Source organism: Poromitra crassiceps, assembly GCF_964638095.1.
Source record: "Poromitra crassiceps genome assembly, chromosome: 5".
Taxonomy (NCBI): Eukaryota; Metazoa; Chordata; class Actinopteri; order Beryciformes; family Melamphaidae; genus Poromitra; species Poromitra crassiceps.
In genome coordinates, this window is record NC_139642.1 from 36391122 (window position 1) to 36413750 (window position 22629).

Genomic DNA, 22629 nt, shown 5'->3' on the forward strand with positions numbered 1-22629 from the left:
GGATCCATAATAATGCCTACTGGAGGGATGGAACACCATTCTTCCTCCGGGGATAAATAAAGTACTCTATCTATCTATCTATCTATCTATCTATCTATCTATCTATCTATCTATCTATCTATCTATCTATCTATCTATCTATCCATCTATATTGCCTCACTTGGCATTGTGATGAGTGCTGTCTGACATGTTGGTCCAAAATCTCCCATAGCTGTTCAATTGGGTTGAGATTTGGTGACTGCAAAGACCAGGGCATATGATTCATATCATGTCCATCAAACCACCGCTCCCATCAGGATACAAATGTGTCATCATAGGATAGGCGATCACTCAGAACAACTTTCAACTGATTTGCAGTGACCCTCCCCTCTAAGGGGACAAGTTGACCCAAACCATGCCAGCAAATTGTAGTAGTCATCAACTACTCCCAAAAAGTAGGCGACTAGTCCCGGGAGATTTTTTTTTCTTCCACCGAATAAAAATGATAATTTAATGTCAAAAAGGTCTCAAAAACAGCCAGTCAAGGGTTAAGTAGGCGGGACTAACAAGACGGGAGTCTTTCCCTCTCTAAATACCTTCAATTATGTTTATTTAACATGGCATAATGATCGTTCAATGGTCAAAAAAATCTATGTTCATATTTATTTATTTGTATTGTTTATTCGTAAAACCACAGATAAACGATTAGTTGACTATGATGCTATGTTTGGACTAGTCTGTGAAACCCCTATAGCTAGCATCTATGGCTACACTGTAGCAGAACTGTAACCATAATAGAAACTTAAACCAATCCACTGTTCAGTGTCTCACCGGCAGTCTAAAGTTTGCTTCTCTCTGAATGATGCTCCATTATGCTGCTCTTCTTCATAACAATTCAATCAATAATTGAATAGAAAAGAAAAAAGACAAAGCAGAATGGAGTGACTTGTTGACTTGTTGAGTGACATGATGATGAGATCATTCAACAGCCATCTGTAATTCAGACATCAAAGACCTCACAGTGCCTTCATCTGCCAATCAGAACAGAGCATTCAACACAGCTGTGTGATAAATAACAATATCATGAACAAAGAAAGACACGCACGCAGGCACACACACACACACACGCACACACACACACATACACTTTGTTGACTAAAATGACGTATTTGTTTTGTAGTCTCAGCAGTCCATCTGCAGCTCATTCTGCTGTTGTTCCTGGCACCAACACCAGCGTAATAGAGTTAATTGATTATGATCCAAATCTGTTTAAGTGATTATCATCAGTTTCTCTTCATGATCGCTCTCTATTGATTAGCCAGGTCTGGCATTGTTTCCATCTATTGACTCCGTGGGCCCACCAGACACACACACACACACACACACACACACACACACACACACACACACACACACACACACACACACACACACACACACACACACATTACACACGTGCACATACACTATGTATAGACCCTTTTCACGGGGGCCATTTTGTGTCGAAAAGGCAGCGTAAACACAGGTGCAAGCAAAACAGTAATGAGTGTTTCCAAATTCCAATCATGGAAGTTGGAAACCCTCATTAGTGTTTTGCTTGCACCTGTGTTTACCCTGCCTTTTCGACACAAAATGGCCCCCGTGAAAAGGGTCCATTGTTTAGAAGATCAGATTGTATCACAGCGCTCTATTACTATTTCTTTATTTTGTCATTTAAAAAAACTCTTCCCATGAGAATATTATTTCTAAATATTTGAGCCGGTGGTCAGATTGAAAGAGCCAGTTATTGCTAAGATACACTTTGACTGGATCAAACCTGTGACCTTTTGTTTATAGGATGGAAGGAGAGCTTATTTACTTCGATAATATAATTAACTAAAACTACACCAAAGATTTAAACTAGAAAAGTAATATATATGAAGAAAATGAAACTGTGATGTTTGCCTCCCAATTAATTACTGAAATAATAATAATACATTTCCTAATAGTTTGCTCTGGTGTTGCACGAGTGTTGCGTATGTTTCCCCTGCTGCAGTTTCTCATCTTCTGTTCTGACATGAGCTGAATTTGGGGGAGGGAAGGGTGTGTTATGCCTGTATAGTTGTGAATATTTATAGTTACAGTATATCTCTCTCTCTCTCTCTCTCTCTCTCTCACACACACACACACACACACACACACACACACACACACACACACACACACACACTCCCAAGAGACAGGTTTTTGCAGAGTGCACAATTCTGAGGTGCATTTATGAGCAGTTTTATGAATAATTAATCAATACTGTGTGTGTGTGTGTGTGTGTTTGTGCGCGCGCGCGCGCGCGTGTGTGTGTGTGTGTGTGTGTGTGCGCGCGTGCTCTCTCTCTCTCTCTCTCTCTCTCTCTCTCTCTCTCTCTCTCTCCCTCTCTAATTTAACGACTCACACTCCCATGCCCATGCACACAATAAGGTTCGAGTGTTTGGGGTTTGGGAGGCGGAAGCAGATATTGTAGTGAAGGCAAAGCTGCTGATACATGATATTTTGTGCCAATATTCACTTTGATGTTTGATCTCCATTTGACCATTTTCATGTCCAAAACTTACACATCTTCAGTCTTTCCGCCATGTTAAAGGAGCATTCCTGGAGAATTGTCTTCATGTTGAGACAAGAATATTTGAGGATATTTGGAAGTTGTATATGTGGTCTGTGCAGAGGAAGTTGGGTTGGTATATGTGATCTGTGCAGACAGAGGAAGTTGGGTTTGTATATGTGGTCTGTGCAGAGGAAATTGGGTTTGTATATGTGGTCTGTGCAGACAAAGGAAGTTGGGTTTGTATATGTGGTCTGTGCAGACAGAGGAAGTTGGGTTTGTATATGATGTGGTCTGTGCAGAGGAAGTTTGGTTGGTATATGTGGTCTGTGCAGACAGAGGAAGTTGGGTTGCTACAGTATATGTGGGCTGTGTAGAGGAAGTTGGGTTTGTATATGTGGTCTGTGCAGACGGAGGAAGTTGGGTTGCTACAGTATATGTGGGCTGTGTAGAGGAAGTTGGGTTTGTATATGTGGTCTGTGCAGACGGAGGAAGTTGGGTTGCTACAGTATATGTGGTCTGTGTAGAGGAAGTTGGGTTTGTATATGTGGTCTGTGCAGACAGAGGAGGTTGAGTTGCTATATGTGGTCTGTGCAGAGGAAGTTGGGTTGGTATTTGTGGTCTGTGCAGAGGAAGTTGGGTTTGTATATGTGGTCTGTGCAGAGGAAGTTGGGTTTGTATATCTGTGCAGAGGAAGTTGGGTTTGTATATCTGTGCAGAGGAAGTTGGGTTGGTATATGTGGTCTTTGCAGGGGAAGTTGGGTTGCTATATGTGGTCTGTGCAGAGGAATTTGGGTTTGTATTTGTGGTGTCTGTGCAGAGGAAGTTGGGTTTGTATATGTGGTCTGTGCAGAGGAAGTTGGGTTTGTATATGTGGTCTGTGCAGAGGAAGTTGGGTTTGTATTTGTGGTGTCTGTGCAGAGGAAGTTGGGTTTGTATATGTGGTCTGTGCAGAGGAAGTTGGGTTTGTATATGTGGTCTGTGCAGAGGAAGTTGGGTTTGTATTTGTGGTGTCTGTGCAGAGGAAGTTGGGTTGCTATATGTGGTCTGTGCAGAGGAAGTTGGGTTTGTATTTGTGGTGTCTGTGCAGAGGAAGTTGGGTTTGTATATGTGGTCTGTGCAGAGGAAGTTGGGTTTGTATATGTGGTCTGTGCAGAGGAAGTTGGGTTTGTATATCTGTGCAGAGGAAGTTGGGTTGGTATATGTGGTCTGTGCAGAGGAAGTTGGGTTTGTATATGTGGTCTGTGCAGAGGAAGTAGTTGGGTTGGTATTTGTGGTCTGTGCAGAGGAAGCTGGGTTGGTATTTGTGGTCTGTGCAGAGGAAGTTGGGTTGGTATTTGTGGTCTGTGCAGAGGAAGTAGTTGGGTTGGTATTTGTGGTCTGTGCAGAGGAAGCTGGGTTGGTATTTGTGGTCTGTGCAGAGGAAGTTGGGTTTGTATATGTGGTCTGTGCAGAGGAAGTTGGGTTGGTATTTGTGGTCTGTGCAGAGGAAGTTGGGTTGGTATTTGTGGTCTGTGCAGAGGAAGTTGGGTTTGTATTTGTGGTCTGTGCAGAGGAAGTTGGGTTGGTATTTGTGGTCTGTGCAGAGGAAGTTGGGTTTGTATTTGTGGTCTGTGCAGAGGAAGTTGGGTTGGTATTTGTGGTCTGTGCAGACGAAGTTGGGTTGGTATTTGTGGTCTGTGCAGAGGAAGTTGGGTTTGTATTTGTGGTCTGTGCAGAGGAAGTTGGGTTGGTATTTGTGGTCTGTGCAGAGGAAGCTGGGTTGGTATTTGTGGTCTGTGCAGAGGAAGTTGGGTTGGTATTTGTGGTCTGTGCAGAGGAAGTTGGGTTGGTATTTGTGGTCTGTGCAGAGGAAGTTGGGTTTGTATTTGTGGTCTGTGCAGAGGAAGTTGGGTTTGTATATGTGGTCTGTGCAGAGGAAGTTGGGTTGGTATTTGTGGTCTGTGCAGAGGAAGTTGGGTTGGTATTTGTGGTCTGTGCAGAGGAAGTTGGGTTGGTATTTGTGGTCTGTGCAGAGGAAGTTGGGTTTGTATTTGTGGTCTGTGCAGAGGAAGTTGGGTTTGTATTTGTGGTCTGTGCAGAGGAAGTTGGGTTTGTATATGTGGTCTGTGCAGAGGAAGTTGGGTTGGTATTTGTGGTCTGTGCAGAGGAAGTTGGGTTGGTATTTGTGGTCTGTGCAGAGGAAGTTGGGTTGGTATTTGTGGTCTGTGCAGAGGAAGTTGGGTTTGTATTTGTGGTCTGTGCAGAGGAAGTTGGGTTTGTATATGTGGTCTGTGCAGAGGAAGTTGGGTTTGTATATGTGGTCTGTGCAGAGGAAGTTGGGTTTGTATATGTGGTCTGTGCAGAGGAAGTTGGGTTGGTATTTGTGGTCTATGCAGAGGAAGTTGGGTTGGTATTTGTGGTCTGTGCAGAGGAAGTTGGGTTTGTATATGTGGTCTGTGCAGAGGAAGTTGGGTTGGTATTTGTGGTCTATGCAGAGGAAGTTGGGTTTGTATTTGTGGTCTGTGCAGAGGAAGTTGGGTTTGTATATGTGGTCTGTGCAGAGGAAGTTGGGTTGGTATTTGTGGTCTGTGCAGAGGAAGTTGGGTTGGTATTTGTGGTCTATGCAGAGGAAGTTGGGTTGGTATTTGTGGTCTGTGCAGAGGAAGTTGGGTTTGTATTTGTGGTCTGTGCAGAGGAAGTTGGGTTTGTATTTGTGGTCTGTGCAGAGGAACTTAGTGTGACTGACAGTAATGTTGTTTTGGAAGAGCTGTGGGGAGAGAGACGACTAATAGCTGCTGATATTTAACCACTCATAGAGGCTGAATCCCCCTGTTGCTCTTTATCTGCTCATATTCTCTGCTATTTATAACACGTCAGAGAGGACTAATGGGTTTGTGCAGCGCTTAACAACACGGACGCACGCAGGCGCACACACACGCACGTGGGCGCGCGCACACACACACACACAGACACACACACACGCACGCACACACACACACACACACACACACACACACACACACACACACACACACACACACACACACACACACAGAGCAGTGTTGGGGAAAGTTTGCTCTGTTTTTAACAGTAAGCTAATTCCATTTAGGATATTGGATGGATTGTTTTTGTTTTTTCCTTGAATTTGCAGCATTTTGTCTGCACCAGATGGCTAACAAGAATGAAACAAAATTAAAGATTTTGAAAGGTACCTAAGGAACTAGTAACAGACTACAAGAATTGCAAAACACAATTGTTATGTTTCCAGTTACCACAAAAAGTAACAAGTATAAGTAATAAGTATTCTAATGTTAGTACTCTAACAAAGATGAGTACTTAAACACACACACAAACACGCATGCACGCACACACTCACACATATACACACACAACCGGTGTAATTACCTGTAGCGCCCTGGGCTATTAGTAAGTTGAGCTGTTTGGCTAACCATCCACTAACCTCCACAGTATCCACACACACACACACACACACACACACACACATACACACACACACATGCACGCGCACACACACACACACACACACACACACACACACACACACACACACACACACACACACACACGGACACACCACACTGGGCTATTAGTAAGCGGAGCAGTCTTGCTATCGTCCACAGAGTTTTTAAAGCATGGTTGTCATTGTTGAAACACTTTTGTGACCAAAACAACATACAGTCACTTTGATCTTTGGAATGGACTTCATATGAAAAGACACACGTACGACGCACCCGCTCTAACACACACACACACACACACACACACACATGCACACGCGCGTGCACGCTTCTGAGAGATGAATTGGCGCGCGGTGCGGTGCAGCCGCTCATGTCTACTATTTGGGGTTGTGGCTATCATGACTTCTTCTTGTTGTCAAGAGTGCGGCTGTTGCAGCATGTGGTGTTGGCATTAGTGGTTAACCCCTGGGAACTGGGCAAGCGAGGCAGCGCCAAAGAGACAGAGAGAGAGAGAGAGGGGACAAACAGAGTCAAACGGAGTGTGTGACTGGAAGCTGGAAGGAGATGTGAGGTCTCGTTAGCGACAGCTGACGGTGAAGAAGCAGCTGCTGCAGGAGAGGAGGCGGAGCCTCAAGGCCGTGTGACGGGATGACAGGAGAGCAGGCGGAGCTCAGGGCTGACACACTGCGCCTCAAGGCCGCGTGACGGAATGACGGACGGCCCGGCACCATGATTTATGAGCTGCGTTAATTGTTTCCTCACCCCTAACGAGAGTTTAAATTGCACGCGGATGAGGAGACGTTTACCGAGGGGTTTTATTACCGTTATTGTTGACTAATTTGCTTTTGTTTTCCCTAAGTACGCTCTTGTAAAATTTTATTATACAGCCGCATCTAAACTGCAGCACTTTCTAATGATATAACTGATTTTGGAGCCCTTCGAGGTGTCCATTAAGAGGAATAGGCTCCGCGGAGGCAACCTATCGTCCATTACTTCCTGATAATGGCCACCTCATCAGGCATTAACCCTTACATGTCAGGCTTTTGATGTCATCATGTGACCTGCAGATCCTGAGTGACATCAGTATCCAGCAGTGACATCAGCTGTGAGTGGCGGCTTGTGATTTGCCTGTAGTCTTTTTGTTGGACTATTTCTGGCCTGACCCGGTCTGGACTGGACTCTTTACACACCCAACACTGCAGCAACACTTACACACACACACACACACACACACACACACACACACACGCTGAGTGGTCAGGCTGTTTTTCCTGGCCGCTCCCTCCGGCCGCTTCCTGCAGGAGAGAGGTTGTTTCCTGTGACTTTTCACCCCTGGCAACAACACCTGCTTCCTACTTCCTGTTATTGCCTCTGAGCACAGGAAGCTGTGGGTAAAAGTCAGGGAAACGCAGTCAGATGTAAAACAATTGGGAGGTTTAGATTCTGAACTAACCTGGAAAGTTGGTGAGATTTCAGCCTCAGACAAAAAGTCCAATGCAATAGTGTAAGAATGACTCTTCAGTCCATTTGTCATATACGGTTAAGATAAGGACCCAGCATATCATTGTGAAAACTTTGTATTCTCCAAGATGCCAACTTCTTAAGAGCTCAGAACAGCAGTGTTGTTTTTAGCTTGACCACCATGTCTTTTTGAAACCAGACAGTTTTCTTTCATACGTTTGTAGAAATGTACCGTATCATGCCATAGAATCTAGATATGAGACAATGAAACCATGTAATCCTTCACATGAGGTTCAAACAAATGACAGGTTTTCAGATGACAACACTGATATGAATATACAGTATACAAAAACTGCATTGATAGCATCATCCATGTTGTCCATTCATTATTACTCTTGCTGTTGTTACACAGTGTGTATTTTGAGTGTAAACTGTGATTCCCCTTTTCACTGCTGGACCCTGACAGCCAGTGTTTACCAGACTGGTCTGATCTGTGCAGCCTGTAATTTATCTGATTAACTATTCTATTCTATTCTATTCTATTGCAGATGGTAGACTGGAGGTCAGCGATTTACACTCTTAAAGATGTCTTTATTTTTGTGTTATCTATTTAAAGTGCTGACTTAACAGAAATTCTCTCTCTCCCTCTTTCTTTCTCTCTCTCCCTCTCTATTGACAGCATTGGTGATAGAGTGTGTGCAGTTGGCCATTACTGATGTTTTACTGCATTGTTTCACTCACGCACGCGTGCGCGCACGCACGCACACACACACACACACACACACACACACACACACACACACACACACACACACACACACACACACACACACACAGATAGTGAGAGAGAGACAGAGAATAGACCCTGTTGCAACAGTGAAAAAGACCTCAATACTGTATTTGGGATTTCTATTTCAGTCACTGAGTAATGCAAAAGAATGTGCATACATCATACAGCCTTTCATCTGTAAGGAAAACACAACAGCAAGAGAGAGAAAGAGAGAGAGAGAGAGGGAGAGAGAGAGAGAGAGAGAGAGAGAGAGAGAGAGAGAGAGAGTGTGTGTGTGTGTGTGTGTGTGTGTGTGTGTGTGTGTGTGTGTGTGTGTGTGTGTGTGTGTGTGTGTGTGTGTGTGTGTGTGTGTGTGAGAGAGAGAGACAGACAGACAGACAGAGGGAGAGAGAGAGTCAGTGTTATGGATAGCCTGACAGGCAGAGGAGGGGGAGGAGCCAGGAGGATGATATATTGTCCTCCCATACAAAAAACTCTCCCTTTAAAGATCAGAGTGACACCTCCTCCCTTTAACATGATGCCTGCAGGTCATGTTGATCCATCATCCACACTGACCGCATCTGAGTCCAGCCAGGTTCCAGAGAACAGGCCTCTCATTAAATATCACATATCAGCCAGTCCGTGTCATCCACTGGTGTTATGATGGAGATTAGTCCTGACCACACAGACAGAGAGAGTCTGGTCCATGAGACTTTTACACCCTGAGCGCCAGAACATTCTGATGACACACTGAACGTAACTACTAACAATACTTTTTTTCTTTCACTTGTTTTTCAAAACAATACCAATTTAACAAGTCAAATTTAAAGAGTTTTAATTTCCGCACAAAATGTCGATGATCAGCATCTTCAGTTTCAGAAGTGGCAACTGAACTGACACTTGTTTATTAATGAAGTTATGAGTAAGGCAAGGCAAGTTTATTTATATAGCACATGACCGCAACAAACGGCGTTAATCACATTGCATTTGTCTGTAACGGGTAGTGTGTTACTGATCCTAAATTCAGTAATCACAGTTACTAAATCAAACAATGATGTTGCTACTCGTTACTTAGATAAGTTCTTCAATTGTCTGCAGGATAATTGTGTGTGTGTGGTGTGTGTGTGTGTGTGTGTGTGTGTGTGTGTGTGTGTGTGTGTGTGTGCGTCTACATATACAGTATGTGACCGGTTTACATCCTCAGAACAGGAGAGGAAAATCTTGACATTTCATTACCAGTGCAGATACAGATCTGACCGTGTGTAAGTGTGTACTACACTGTAGGGGTGGGGGGAAAAATCGATTCACCTAAGTATCGCGATTTTTAATGTCACGATTTTTTGGATCGATCTTTTATTCCAGAATCGATAATCGCAAATTTTTTTTTTTTTTTTTTTTTTTTTTTTTTTTTTTTTGTGTGCTTGCAGTCAGGCCACTCACTGAACAGCAGGCCAGGCGCCGCCTACTGGTTTACTAGTGGTTTTATTACTTTATTAGTTAGTCTGAAGTAATAATTACACTTCAGGGTTAAAGTGGGTGCATCTCATTGTAAAATTGGACTTCAAACGGCCCAAATCTGGCTTCAAACGGCCCAAATTTCACGCGCGTTGGCCCATATCGGCCTGGCCTGCTTGGTATCTAATGCCCGGCCTGAATTATGATCCCAGTCCGCCCCTGTTTTTAACTATATCGCCCAGCCCTACTCATGATATATAATATACAGTCTCTAGTGTATGTTTCAACTTTTCCCATGTTCTAATCTAGTGTAAAAAAGCAAACAAACTGAAAAAAGAAAAGAAAAAAATAAACAAAAATCGCAATAAATCGTAATATAATCGCAATAATCGTAGAATCGCAATACTTAAGAATCGCAATATAAATCGAATCGGCACCCAAGAATCGTGATAGTATCGAATCGGGAGATAAGTGAATCGCCACAGCCCTACTACACTGTACATGTCCATACTTACTGATCCAACACTGTTTACCCTGTTGTCTGCCATTCCACCCTGTTGCTGTTATTTATAACCTGCAGGAGCTTTCTGTGTTCCCGACCGGACAGGGAACCAATGCAGAGAGACAGAGGATGGAGAGCAGGGGTGATGAGGGACAGAGAGGGAGAGAGACATAGAATAGAGACAGAGAGGGAGAGAGAGAGAGGAAGCTAAGCCTGTGGATCAGGACAGGGCAGATTAAGCTAAAGACCCCGCTTAAGTCTTCAAAGTTCAAACTCCAACACCCTCAACAGTTGTCCCCTGTCCTTGCCTGGCTGTGTGTGTGTGTGTGTGTGTGTGTGTGTGTGTGTGTGTGTGTGTGTGCGTGTGTGTGCGTGCGTGTGCATGTGCATGCATGCGTGTGTGTCCATGTAGGTGTCGTACATGCATCTCAGAGTATGTATCTATCTGTTTGTCTCTATGTTTGTGCTCTGTGCATCTGTGTTTATTTGTGTTTGTCTTTGTGTGTGTGTCTATTTGCACACGTGTGTATTTGTGTATGTACTGTATGCGTGGGTGTGTCTATCAGTGTGTGCATCTGTCTATATGCCTTTATACTGTGTGTGTGTGTGTGTGTGTGTGTGTGTGTGTGTGTGTGTGTGTGTGTGTGTGTGTGTGTGTGTGTGTGTGTGTGTGTGTGTGTGCGTGCGTGTGTGCGCGTGCGTGCGCGTGTGCGCGTGCGTGCGCGTGTCCAAAGACAACACATTGGCGGCCTGGTGGCCTGGATGGAACGTTGGATAAGACTGCGACTGGTTCCTAAGCGGTCCCATGATAGCTGTGACATGGCGAGAGAAAGAAGAAGCAGCCGAGTGGGGGTGGGGTGGGGGTGATAGAGGGATGATGGAGAAATGAGAGAAGAGAGAGAATTGATTGATTGAATGAATTTATTTGACAAATTAAAAAATACAATACGCCAACAAGCATGCAGTATGAAATAATTCATCAGGATCTCACAATAAAGTCGTTTGACTTATTTCCATTGCGGTCCTGAAAGAACACAATTGAAGACGGAGATAGTTTGAACTTCAACAAGCTGAGCTGAATGAAACAGGGTTTTTTTGTGTGGTTTGCAGCTACTTCTCTCTGCTTTTTAATGAGGTACTGTGAGGGCGCTGGTGCTTAACTACAGTATATGGACAGTCAGCCTAAAGCGTTTGAAAGTTGTTTCATCCAAACCAAACAGCAGCTTCTTTTGCACTGCACCATTTCTGCTCCCCTTCTTTGTTCCAACATCTTATCAGTTTCCACCCGGCTGTCCCAGCACACGTTTTAACCACACTTTTCAAATGTCAAATAAAAAGTTAATTAGTGTAATCAGCCAGGTGGAAGTTAACAAAGCAGTTTACTGAACATCTTGAACATCAGAAAAAAATTAATCCACATGAAGATCATTATGAATTGATTAGTATTGAGCAAGCTGCTGTTATTGTTCTTTACCGTCAGCCAGATTTCATGCTTCCATTTGAAGACAAAATCTATACACGTGTTAGACCAGAAGGGGGCCGTATACATGGGGGAGATTATTTTTCAGATATAATTTCAAGATGTTTAAAGACACTTTTGGGATTTTTTTTTGCAATGAAATTCAACTTAGCCTAACAGTACATCATTAATTACACAACAAATGAGAAAGTTTCCATCTCGATTTATTGCATAATTTCTTCCAAGCACTTAGAGCAAGTGTAAAGACAATTTCTATTGCATTTTGCTTTCCTGATTCAGTATGACATAATACACACACAGATAGGTGAATGGAAAGCTTGCTTATAATAGCGGGGGCCGTGGAGAGACAAGGGAAGACAGATGAAGAGAGGCAGTGAAGTCAAGATGAGTAGCTGTGTGTTAATACATCCTCATGTTGAGGTTACACCCCGACAAACAACGCGCTGCTGTGTGTGTGTGTGTGTGTGTGTGTGTGTGTGTGTGCGTGTGCGCGCCTGCATGTGTGTTGTCACAGTTTGCTTGTTGGCCTGTTTGTTAAATGAGAGACATTGTTCTCTGCTTCAGTGACCTCAGCACGCCCTGCACTTGTTATCATGACTTGTTTCTGTAGCTCTTTCACTGAGCAGCCACACACACACATGCAGGCGTGCGTGCACACACACACACACACACACACACACACACACACACACACGCACGCACACACACACACATACACATACACCAATAAGCAGACTCATTCATACATGGAAGCAGGCACATGCTGATGAGCCAAAGCAAAAAAAAAAAACTCTCTCTCTGCTCTTCCTCCTCCTCCTCATCCTCCTCTCTCTGCTCTCCCTCCTCCTCTCTCTCGTCTCTCCCTCCTCCTCATCCTCCTCTCTCTCTGTACCCTGATACACAAGGCAACTTTTGGGGCAACTCTGATGGGCAGCCGTGCATGATCAGTTGCTTCAGATTCGGAAATGCTGATTCAACAGCAACATTTGAATGTTTTTTTAATCTTTAACTGACTTTGTTGCCTGCAGCTGAGAGCGTTGCCCATTCATCCTATAATAAGAATGCAAAGTGTCTGTGTGTGAGGGAGCAGAAATTGTGTAGCCACAGCTCTGCCATTTTACGTGGAGATCGCGCTGAATCTTTCAGGAAGTATAAAAAGGTGACCTAAAGGAGCCAGATTTTTTTAATTGGGTAATTAGGGCCGACTAAATGGGCAAAAATGGCTAATTAGTGGCCAAAATGACTCGACAGGTTCAGCACCATGGAGAGCTCCAGACTGGAGGAGCCCACAGGTGAGCAGAGTTGTTAATGTCCTCCTCATCTCTTTCTCAAATCAGGATCAAACAAACAGAATAGTAGCAAATGGGCCAGGGTTACACTGAATTTAGTTTGCTGATATTTGGGGCCAAAATGTGCACAGAATATTAGTTGTCAGATATCGGCTGGTTACTGTCTCCCACCTGTGACATCCTGTGTGACCACAGCTGTAGAAAAACAGTTTGGAAAACCTGACATAAAATATTTTTTTTATTGTATTGGTTTTTATTAAATTTGATTCTTCATTGAAAGGCAGTAATGTATCCCAGAGTTTACTTCCATTGAATCAGTTGCGGTGAGTCACTGCTTAATCAAAATAGCCTATCAGTGTTGGCCTTCCAAAACCCTATCAGTCGACGCCTAAAACTAGCCCTGCTGTTTGACCACAGCGGGTGTGCGATCATACCTTCTGATCACATGACCCCACTGTGTCGTCCACATTGATTTGGACTCCTTCGCTGAGCCCCCGTCCCTGCTGAAGTCAACACTTCCCATCTCCGCTGCTTCAAAGTCTGGTCTGTCTATGTTAATGAGCAGGGAGACTGGCTTTGACCTTTGAACTCAGACCGGCAGCTGTAGCAACAGGAAGTGTCGTTCTAGTCAGAAGTTGAGCTGGTGCCAAACTCTTGGAAAAGTTTCTCCCAACACTTCTAAAGCTCCTCAAGGAGAGAGAGAAAAACAGGGAGACTCCAGAGATGAAAGGCAGGCGGGGGGAAAACGAGAACATTTTCACTAAAAGCAGAGGCGGAAGAGACGAAAAGCCCAAACATGAAAGAGCCGGCGTAGTTGAAGGAGCCATTGTCTCCGTGCTGCCAACATGTCAGGTAATGTAGGTACAGCTTTGTAGCAGACAGGTGCTGAACACAGGATGAGCTGAGTCGCTCATTAGGCCAACCAACAGCCTCAGATAAACAGGCCCGGGACGACCATTAAAGTGCCCTTCAGATGTGTGCGTGTGCGCGCACGATTAAATCATTAGTCGATCAACAGAAATTTTATCGTCAACTATTTTTATAATTGATTAATCGTTTATTTTTGAAGAAAAAAAATACTAAAATTCTCTCATTCCAGCTTCTATGACAGTAAACTGATTCTCTTTGGGTTGTGGACTGTTGGTCAGGACAAAAGAAGACATTTGAGGCTTTGGGGAAGAATGATCGACATTTTTCACCATGTTGTGACATTTTATCAATCAGATCAATCAATACTGAAAATAAGCAGCCCTAAACCAGACAGGAGACAGACAGGGGTTTAAAATAGATATAAATGAATTGGGAGCACAAGGGATGCAGTACGAAAACACTATGACCCATGCAGCAAGGAAAGACAGAAAGCACGACGACGCACCAAGTAAAGAAAGAAAGAAGGAGTGGAATACGATTGTAAAATGGCTGTGGAAGCGCTAACGCCTCTACGAGTCTGCAAACATGAGAATTGAGAACGAAGAAAAAGAAGAAATCGAGAGAGAGACGGGGAACAGAAAGCTGTGTGGGCAGAGGAGTGGAGGACAGCGGCGAGCATCATTAGCGAGGAATCAGTTGGATATAAAGATGGTGGATGTGATCATTAGCGCCGGGAGAGCTCAGACACTGCTGTACGCCACTGTGTGTGTGTGTGTGTGTGTGTGTGTGTGTGTGTGTGTGTGTGTGTGTGTGTGTGTGTGTGTGCATGCGCGCGCCTGTGCGTGCAGGAGATGAAAGCACCCTCCCTCATTCTGGCCTGTCTTATTTCTTTTATCCCTCGTCTCCACTCGTCTCTCTCCTCCCCTCCTCCAGTTTAGTCGCATTCCCCCCTGGGGAGGGGGGGGGGGTAAAGTAAACACTTTCAAAACATCGTCATTCGAACAACAAAAGTGTTGCGAGTGTTTTCACTCTCCAAATTATACATCTGAATGAAATTTGAGGTGTTTTTTAATGAGAAATGCCAAGGAGAGATCATTTTGTTGTCAAAATTGGTTTGCAGACCTGGACGTGTTGATGTGCTGCTGCTGCAGACAGGAGGCAAGGGTCAACCTCCAGAGCTGCAAAATGAAGCCAATGCAGAAGTGTCTTAAATCTGCATTATTTCTAATGGCCAGCAGGGGGAGACTCCACTGGCTGCAAAAATAAGTCAGATTGTTCAAGGGGGAAATTAGCCTATTTCTCACTTGATTTATTACCTCATTAAACACTTTCATAAAGAGTTTATGGTCGCAATTGCTGGTTTCAAGTCTTCTTCAATACAGCATCAAGTTAATTTTGGCCCCATTGCGAGTACTAAAATAAATGATACACAGTCTATGGTTTGGGGCATGATTGACAGCTCCCCTGTCCAGTAATCACGCAGCTCGCCGATGGCGGACCAATGGCTCTCTGGGAAACCCCTGGTCTTGCGCTGCTTCTGGCTCCAAATAACCAAGATGGCGACGCTCACAATGCCAAATGCAGGGCTCCAAAACGGGAGTTCACAAACCAATGGGTGACGTCACGGCGGCTATGTCCACCGTATACAGTCTGTGATCTCAATACAAAGATATGCACCAATTAAGACACATGTCCCATCTGGTGGAGGCTTTTACCAGAACCACACCCAAAGTCTTCAGTATGAGTGCAGACATTTTTATCACATTTATCCCCTAGTGGGACTTGAACGATGAAGTGATGACAACATAAATCATCCATGTGCAGATCATTCCCTCTGGTGCTACATGCTAACACTTTAGCATACACCATGTTGAGTGATAGTAGGCGACTAACATTATTCAAAGTATGAGGACTGACCTTTTAGTAATTAATTAAAGTTGTTTTTAGTTTATGGCCTAGATTTCTGCATTTCAAAAATGAAAAAATTATTAACTCGATAATAAGTGTTGCTGCCAGGATTATTTCTGGAACTATTTCAGATGATAAACCACGTATTCATCCGCTGCACAGGTATTCTTAGCTGCACACAGTCTCCCATTGCCCTCCACCTTCACTTCCAATGCAAACAGGGAAAGTAGTTCCTGCTGGTTCAGAGAACCTTCTTTTTATTTCATATTTTGTATACATTTTATACCAATCTCCTATGCAAAACTGCCAGAATTGATATCGTATAATTTCAGATTGTTTACTATTAAGCATTAGAGCTGCTATAATTTCTCATTCTCTCACTTTTGAGATAAAGCTGGTCACCTTCTATCACTCTACATAATGTATGCGAAAGCTTTCGCATGGAGCAACATAGACACAAGCATGGTTTTAGTGTCTATATTTCACTTACAGTAACAGGTCAGTTGAGCAGCGGGCTGATGTCCCAAACACTTGTTGTATTCTAAGCCACATATGGCCTGGCCCTGTCAGCTGACAGTGTATGGCCCGGCCCTGTCACCTGACAGTGTATGGCCCGGCCCTGTCACCTGACCGTATATGGCCCAGCTGTCACCTGACAGTGTGGGTGCCTCGCTCTGCTTGTTAAGCTACAGGACAACAGATTGTATTTGGGCACTTTGACGGGCGGCAGGACATGACGGCGGGTGTTGAAGTCGCCCTCAATGTGTCCCTGCCTCGCAATAACAAACCTCTAATCAATAGAAACACATGACAAAGTTCCACTCCTCCAGAGAAAAGCATGAATGAACAAGAGAAGGGAAAAAAATCACACCTGTTAAGCCCACAGAGAGGCGCGCGGCGTCGCCTGCATCACACACATACCCTCACAGGGGAAAGATAATTATGTAATGTTCGAGGTGAAGCGGTGAGAAGTGAATACACAACACGGCCATCGGCGGGTTTGAAGTCGGTCGTATTATCAGCACAAACAGCCCCCAACCAGCCCCCCCCCCCCCCGCCCCCCATCCTCCAGCCCCCTGTCTGCTTCTTGCTAATTTCCCATTTCTATGGAAATTGATCAGAAAGCTCCGTGCAGAGAGCGAGCAGCATGGCAACAAGCCTGCCACCACGCCCATGTTGATAGGCTTATAACTGCAGCAAACAGAGAGAAGGAGATATTGATATATCGCAATACTCTACATAATTAACTGAAAATGTAAAAATAGAGCTGAAATTACAACTTGCTGTGAAACACCCAGGTGGTGTAATAGGGACATTATCTACGGTTGAAATGAGCGATAAGGAGGAGGAGGGGAAGGACGACGAGGACCAGGCACGGTAGGTTAGAAAGGAGCGCGTGCAGTGCACTCTGTTTCCAGTATAGATAACTCAGTGGACAAAGTGAGTCAAAACTCATTCAGATTTTTCATACCAATTTATTAGAACGGTATTTGCCAATTTGCACAGTTGCACCACTGTGTTAGTGAACACACTGAAATGAAAAATAAAGTGCATAAGTATTCTTATTGTGTCACTGAACACACGTCACACGGCTGTGCAAAAAATCGATACGGCGATATATTGCAATATTTTTCAGAAATAGTGTTGTTGAAAAAAATATTGTGATGTTTTGCTGTATTTATTTCATTGCACAGCCCTAGAGGAAGGAGATACATTGTAGAGAGACATGGGGATGCTAACTGGAATGGCCGCCGCATTGTCGTATGCTGATTGATCCTCTCTCTCTCTCTCTCTCTCTCTCTCTTTATTTCTATCTGCATGGAGAGAAAGAAAAGAAGGAACACTATCTCTAGTTCTCTCCCTGTGTGGTGAATCGATTGCACCCCCCTCTCACCCCCCTCCTCTCTCTTTCTCTCAATGGCTTTATCATCCTCTTTCTTTCTCAAGGCCAAGTCTTTTCATCTCGTTCATCTCACTTGGGCTGAGCATGCTCCATTTGAGCAATTGTTCGCCAATGTCACTTGTCACAATGTCAAGAGTGACATCACTCAAGAGTAATCGGTGATTTATGACATCACTGATAATGTCACTGATGATGTCAATGCATAAGTGACATCATCATACAATGACATTATAACACAAAGTTCCTTGTTTCACAAACTTTTGTTCACCACATCAGTGATGTCACTCGAAACATTGCCATTTCTGGGCCTCCGGCATTTTTCCACTTTTTCTTTTTTACAAAAAGCATGGATTTTATTATTTTATCCTAGCATCCTGGACTTAAGGCTTCAAAATTATAGTTTTCTCCAACCCCCACCAGCCCTGCCTCATTCCTTCCCTCCTCCTCCAGTCTCTTCAGCCCATGCTCTCTCCTCTCAATATGCAGATTGCTCATTGAGACAGACAGCAGAGAGAGCAGAGCAACAGTAGTTTTGTCAACAGTTGTGGAGAGAATGGGATCAATGCTGTGATGAGAGAGTGGTCCTCGGACACACACACACACACACACACACACACACACACACACCTCCAATTCCCTCTCTCAGAAGCTTTATTTACTAGACAGCCAATATGCAGTGAAAGTCAGTACATCTGCTGCAGGCGTCCTTGTTTGTGAAAGTAACAGAGAAAAAAAATATGTTGTCATGTTCACATTGGAGAGCAAACAATTTTATTCCCACGTGCGTGCAGCCATTACTGTAACAAGCAACGCAGTTATAACCCGTCCATGGTTTTATAATGATGGCATCCTCCTCTTCACCAAACCTTGTGTACTAATGCAAATAAACTGTTTTTGTTACCCATCAGACGCAAAGCTACTCTAAAGATGTTTTCTTTTAACTGCCTAATTCATTAATTCAATTATAAGTGCACAGTGTGAGAGAAGAGTGATCTGACTCCAGCTTTGACACCTCTGTCTAGTTTGTTTCCATTCACCAAAGTGAGGCTTGGCAGGTGTATCGAGGTCAGCGCTGTTCCACAGTGCGAGGTGTCACACTCTGCGCACGTCAACACTGCATTTGTGCCAATATCTTCAAAGGCTGTTTCTAGAGACAGTGAATGTAAGCCCATTTTCTGTGCCCATTTTCTCTCCACCTTGTAAAAAAAATCTGTTTTATATTTATGTTATCATCCAGGGGAAAAAAGTTATCATGTGACTTATTTCCCTACTACCTCTGGATGCTATTTGCTTTCATTCAACTCAAGTGAATAAAAAAAAAACAATTGTAACACTTTATTTGGATAGTCTGCCTACAGAAACTACAGAGACTAATTGTAACATTTCAACAGCTTATTACTGTAGTTGACATTCAACAATTCAACAGTTTAACAGATGTTTAACAAATGATCTAGTATATGTGACAATTCATGAACATGCTTACATATTACACTAGGTGCAGGTGTGTGAGGCGGAATGCAAACAGACTCTGTTTGTTAAATCTCAACTAATACGCTGTTAAACACTACAGACGAAGGACGAAGCCAAACAGTTGAATTGTTGAATCTCAACTAATAAGCTGTTGAAATGTTACAAATACTCTGTAGACTCTCTGTAGGCGGACTATCCACATAAAGTGTTACGAAAAGAATTGCTAAGCCTTGCCTAATAAGGTATTAAACATAATTTTGTGAATAAAAAGCAGTTTCCAACTACATTTGATTTTTGTCATTCAGAAGCCCTTATTGGATGAACGGGGCAATAGTGGGCGTGTCTATGATAATGAGCAAACATTTAAACAGAACAAAGTCGATAAAAAATATTGCCTCAACCTGCCTCATTCAAAGTATAGTTCCTATGAAATTGAGTAGAATAGACGAATGCAGTCATACCTCATGGTAATTAAAAAAACAAAAACATTTCAACATTTAGAAAATGTAGATGAAATGTACAAAATGTTGTATGAAATCCCTCCAGCTACATGTTATCACAGGGGCGGAAGTTTTTTTTATTTCATAAGGAGAGATGGCATGCTGGAAAATGGGCTCAACATTTACCATGGTGTAAATTTGACAATTTGCATCCCAATTTTTTTTAAAGAAGTATAATTATTCTTATTTTTATGGATATCTTTTTATTTTTACTGTCCGTTTTCATGTTTATGCAAGACTTTTATATTAGACAAAAAAACAACAACAACACTACAAAACCAGTCAAGACAGATAAATAATAATAATAACACCCCTGGCCCAACTCCCTCAGAAACAGGAACCCAACACGAAAATTATAATTATTCAATATTTCCTCATAATGTTATTCAGAGTGAAAACGCCTCTGTGAAAATCACTGGACCCTATAATGTCTCCACTGAAATCCAGCAGAATGAGAATATGAATCAAAGATATTCATGCAGCCTAATTGTGTGGAATCCTATCAAATGTTGTGGTAGAATCAATGAAGCACAATTACTTAGGGTCATATCGGAGATCCATGAAACTGATTTACCAATATATCCCATTTTTAATAAAAGGCCAACATTGGCTCTATTATAATGTAGATGACATATGTGTTTGCCTGGACGCAGATAAGTGATATGAAATACTGCAACCATGCTGTGTGTGTGTGCGTGCGTGTGTGTGTGTGTGTGTGTGTGTGTGTGCGTGCGTGCGTGTGTGCGTGCGTGCGTGCGTGCGTGCGTGTGCGTGCGTGCGTGCGTGCGTGTGTGTGTGTGTGCGTGCGTGTGTGCGTGCGTGCGTGTGTGTGCGTGCACTCCCTTTCACTACCCTTTGAATGCGGGAGCTGTGTTTCCATGGCAATGCTGACCCCTGGGAGTCAATGTTATTTTTTTTCCACACAAGTAGCCTCTTTACAATTCCTCTCTTCCTCTCTCTCTCTCTCTCTCTCTCTCTCTGTCTTGCCTTCCCTCCCACTCTATTTGTCTCTCTATCTCCTCTCACCACCTCACTATTTCTCACTCTTTCTCTCTCTGTTACATGCCAAAGAAGCAAAAACTCTCTCATTAACATTATGCATCGAGGCGGTGTTGTATCTCTATCTCAACGCTTTCTCTCTCAGGACATCATTACATTGCTGACACACACACATATACACACACACACACACACACACACATATATGGCAATATACGGTGGCTAGGACTCAGGAACTCTCTCTCTCTCTTTCTCTCTCTCTGCCTTGTCTTTGTTTCTTTTTGTCTCCTGTCCTCCGACAAACAAAGAACTTTCCGGCGCTGACCTTATCTTTAAAGTGCGCTCTCGAGTCGAGAGATTCGTGTTTGTCTTACCCTGTTTTGCATCACAAAAGGAAGGTTTTTCATCACCAAATCTCTATAGTTCCCCCCTCTCGACTTCCTCTTTGCACTGTGTAGATTGACTCAAGATGAGTTATTATGATGCATGTTTAATCACTTCGCATCCGCTCATGACCTTGGCTTATGTCTTTTGTGTGTCTCTCTCTGAGCCATCATATTCAGTGTGCAAAACATTAGCAAAAGCCTTCCATGGAAAGAGCAGGTGCTCCTAATATTTTGTACACTGAGCAGGGTATATATTAAAATATCAGCCTCACAGCATTAACTTATGAATTCAAATGTTCTTTCTCTCCCTCCCTATGTCCCTGTGACCCCGCCCCCCTCCCCCAGGCTAAGCTGATCGTCCCAAACAGCACGGCGGGGCTGATCATCGGTAAAGGCGGGGCCACGGTGAAGGCGGTGATGGAGCAGTCGGGGGCATGGGTGCAGCTCTCCCAAAAGCCCGAGGGCATCAACCTGCAGGAGCGGGTGGTCACCATCAGTGGAGAGCCGGAGCAGAACCGCAAGGCGGTGGAGATCATCGTCCAGAAGATCCAGGAGGACCCTCAGAGCTCGTCCTGCCTCAACATCTCCTACTGCAACATCTCGGGGCCCGTGGCCAACTCCAACCCCACCGGCTCCCCGTACGCCAACTCTGCTGAGGTCATGCCATCCGCTGCGGCCCAGGCTGCAGCCACCGCCTCCTCTCTGCTGGGCCAGGCCAGCCTGGCCGGGGTGGGGGCCTTCCCAACCACCATGTCCAGCTTCTCAGGCAACGACCTGCTGGCCATCACCTCCGCCCTCAACACTCTGGCCAGCTACGGCTACAACACCAACTCCCTGGGTCTGGGGCTCAACCCCGCCGCAGCCTCCGGAGTGCTAGCCGCCGTAGCGGCGAACGCCAACCCTGCAGCGGCAGCCGCGGCCAACTTGTTAGCGTCCTACGCCAGCGACGCATCCGGCGGCGCACCTCACCTGGCTCAACACGGCTTCTCCCTGGGGTCCCTGGCCGCCGCAGGGGCCACCAACGGCTACCTGAGTGCCGCATCGCCGCTGGTGGCGCAATCTCTCCTGGCCCAGGAGAAGCTAGGAGAAGGCGCTAAGGAAGTGGTTGAGATCGCCGTGCCGGAGAACCTGGTGGGAGCCATCTTGGGGAAAGGAGGGAAGACGCTAGTAGAGTACCAGGAGCTGACCGGAGCCAGGATCCAGATCTCCAAGAAAGGCGAGTTCATCCCCGGAACCCGGAACAGGAAGGTGACCATCACAGGTTCCCAGGCAGCCACGCAGGCCGCACAGTACCTGATCAGCCAGCGAATCACCTACGAGCAGGGGGTACGCGCCACCAACCCACAGAAGGTGGGCTAAACCTGACAGCCAATGAGAAACGAGGAGGAAAAGAGTGGGGGCTTGGGGGAGGAATATAAAAAAGTGAGAGAGTGAGAAAGGAAAAAATGAGGAGAGCAAGAATGTCGGAAGGAATCGTCCACGCGTTTTCTTCTGCGTGTTTTCAGTATTCTCTATTAAAAAAATGTTTTTGACGCGAAGCAAAAATGTGCCGAGAAGACGAGGAGGGGGAGGAGCAAGTGTCACGCTGAAAAACCAAGAAAAAAAATGTGTAAAATGTAAAT

General features: G+C 44.4%; 1 protein-coding gene across 7 annotated transcripts in view; it reads left to right on the forward strand.

Annotated features, from left to right (window-relative positions):
• nova2 (NOVA alternative splicing regulator 2) overlaps positions 1-22366 on the forward strand; it is a gene marked incomplete at both ends in the record, with an annotated part of 113967 nt that extends 91601 nt beyond the window's left edge. For 4 of the 7 annotated variants that reach the window (XM_083637015.1, XM_083637014.1, XM_083637016.1 and 1 more), the window contains one exon: positions 21353-22366. In XM_083637015.1, coding sequence (XP_083493141.1) covers positions 21353-22366 — 1014 coding nt within the window. Of the gene's footprint in view, positions 1-21281 lie in introns of all 7 variants that reach the window. The other 3 variants (XM_083637012.1, XM_083637011.1, XM_083637013.1) reach the window with 1 other exon arrangement.
• Between the last annotated feature and the right edge of the window lie 263 nt (positions 22367-22629).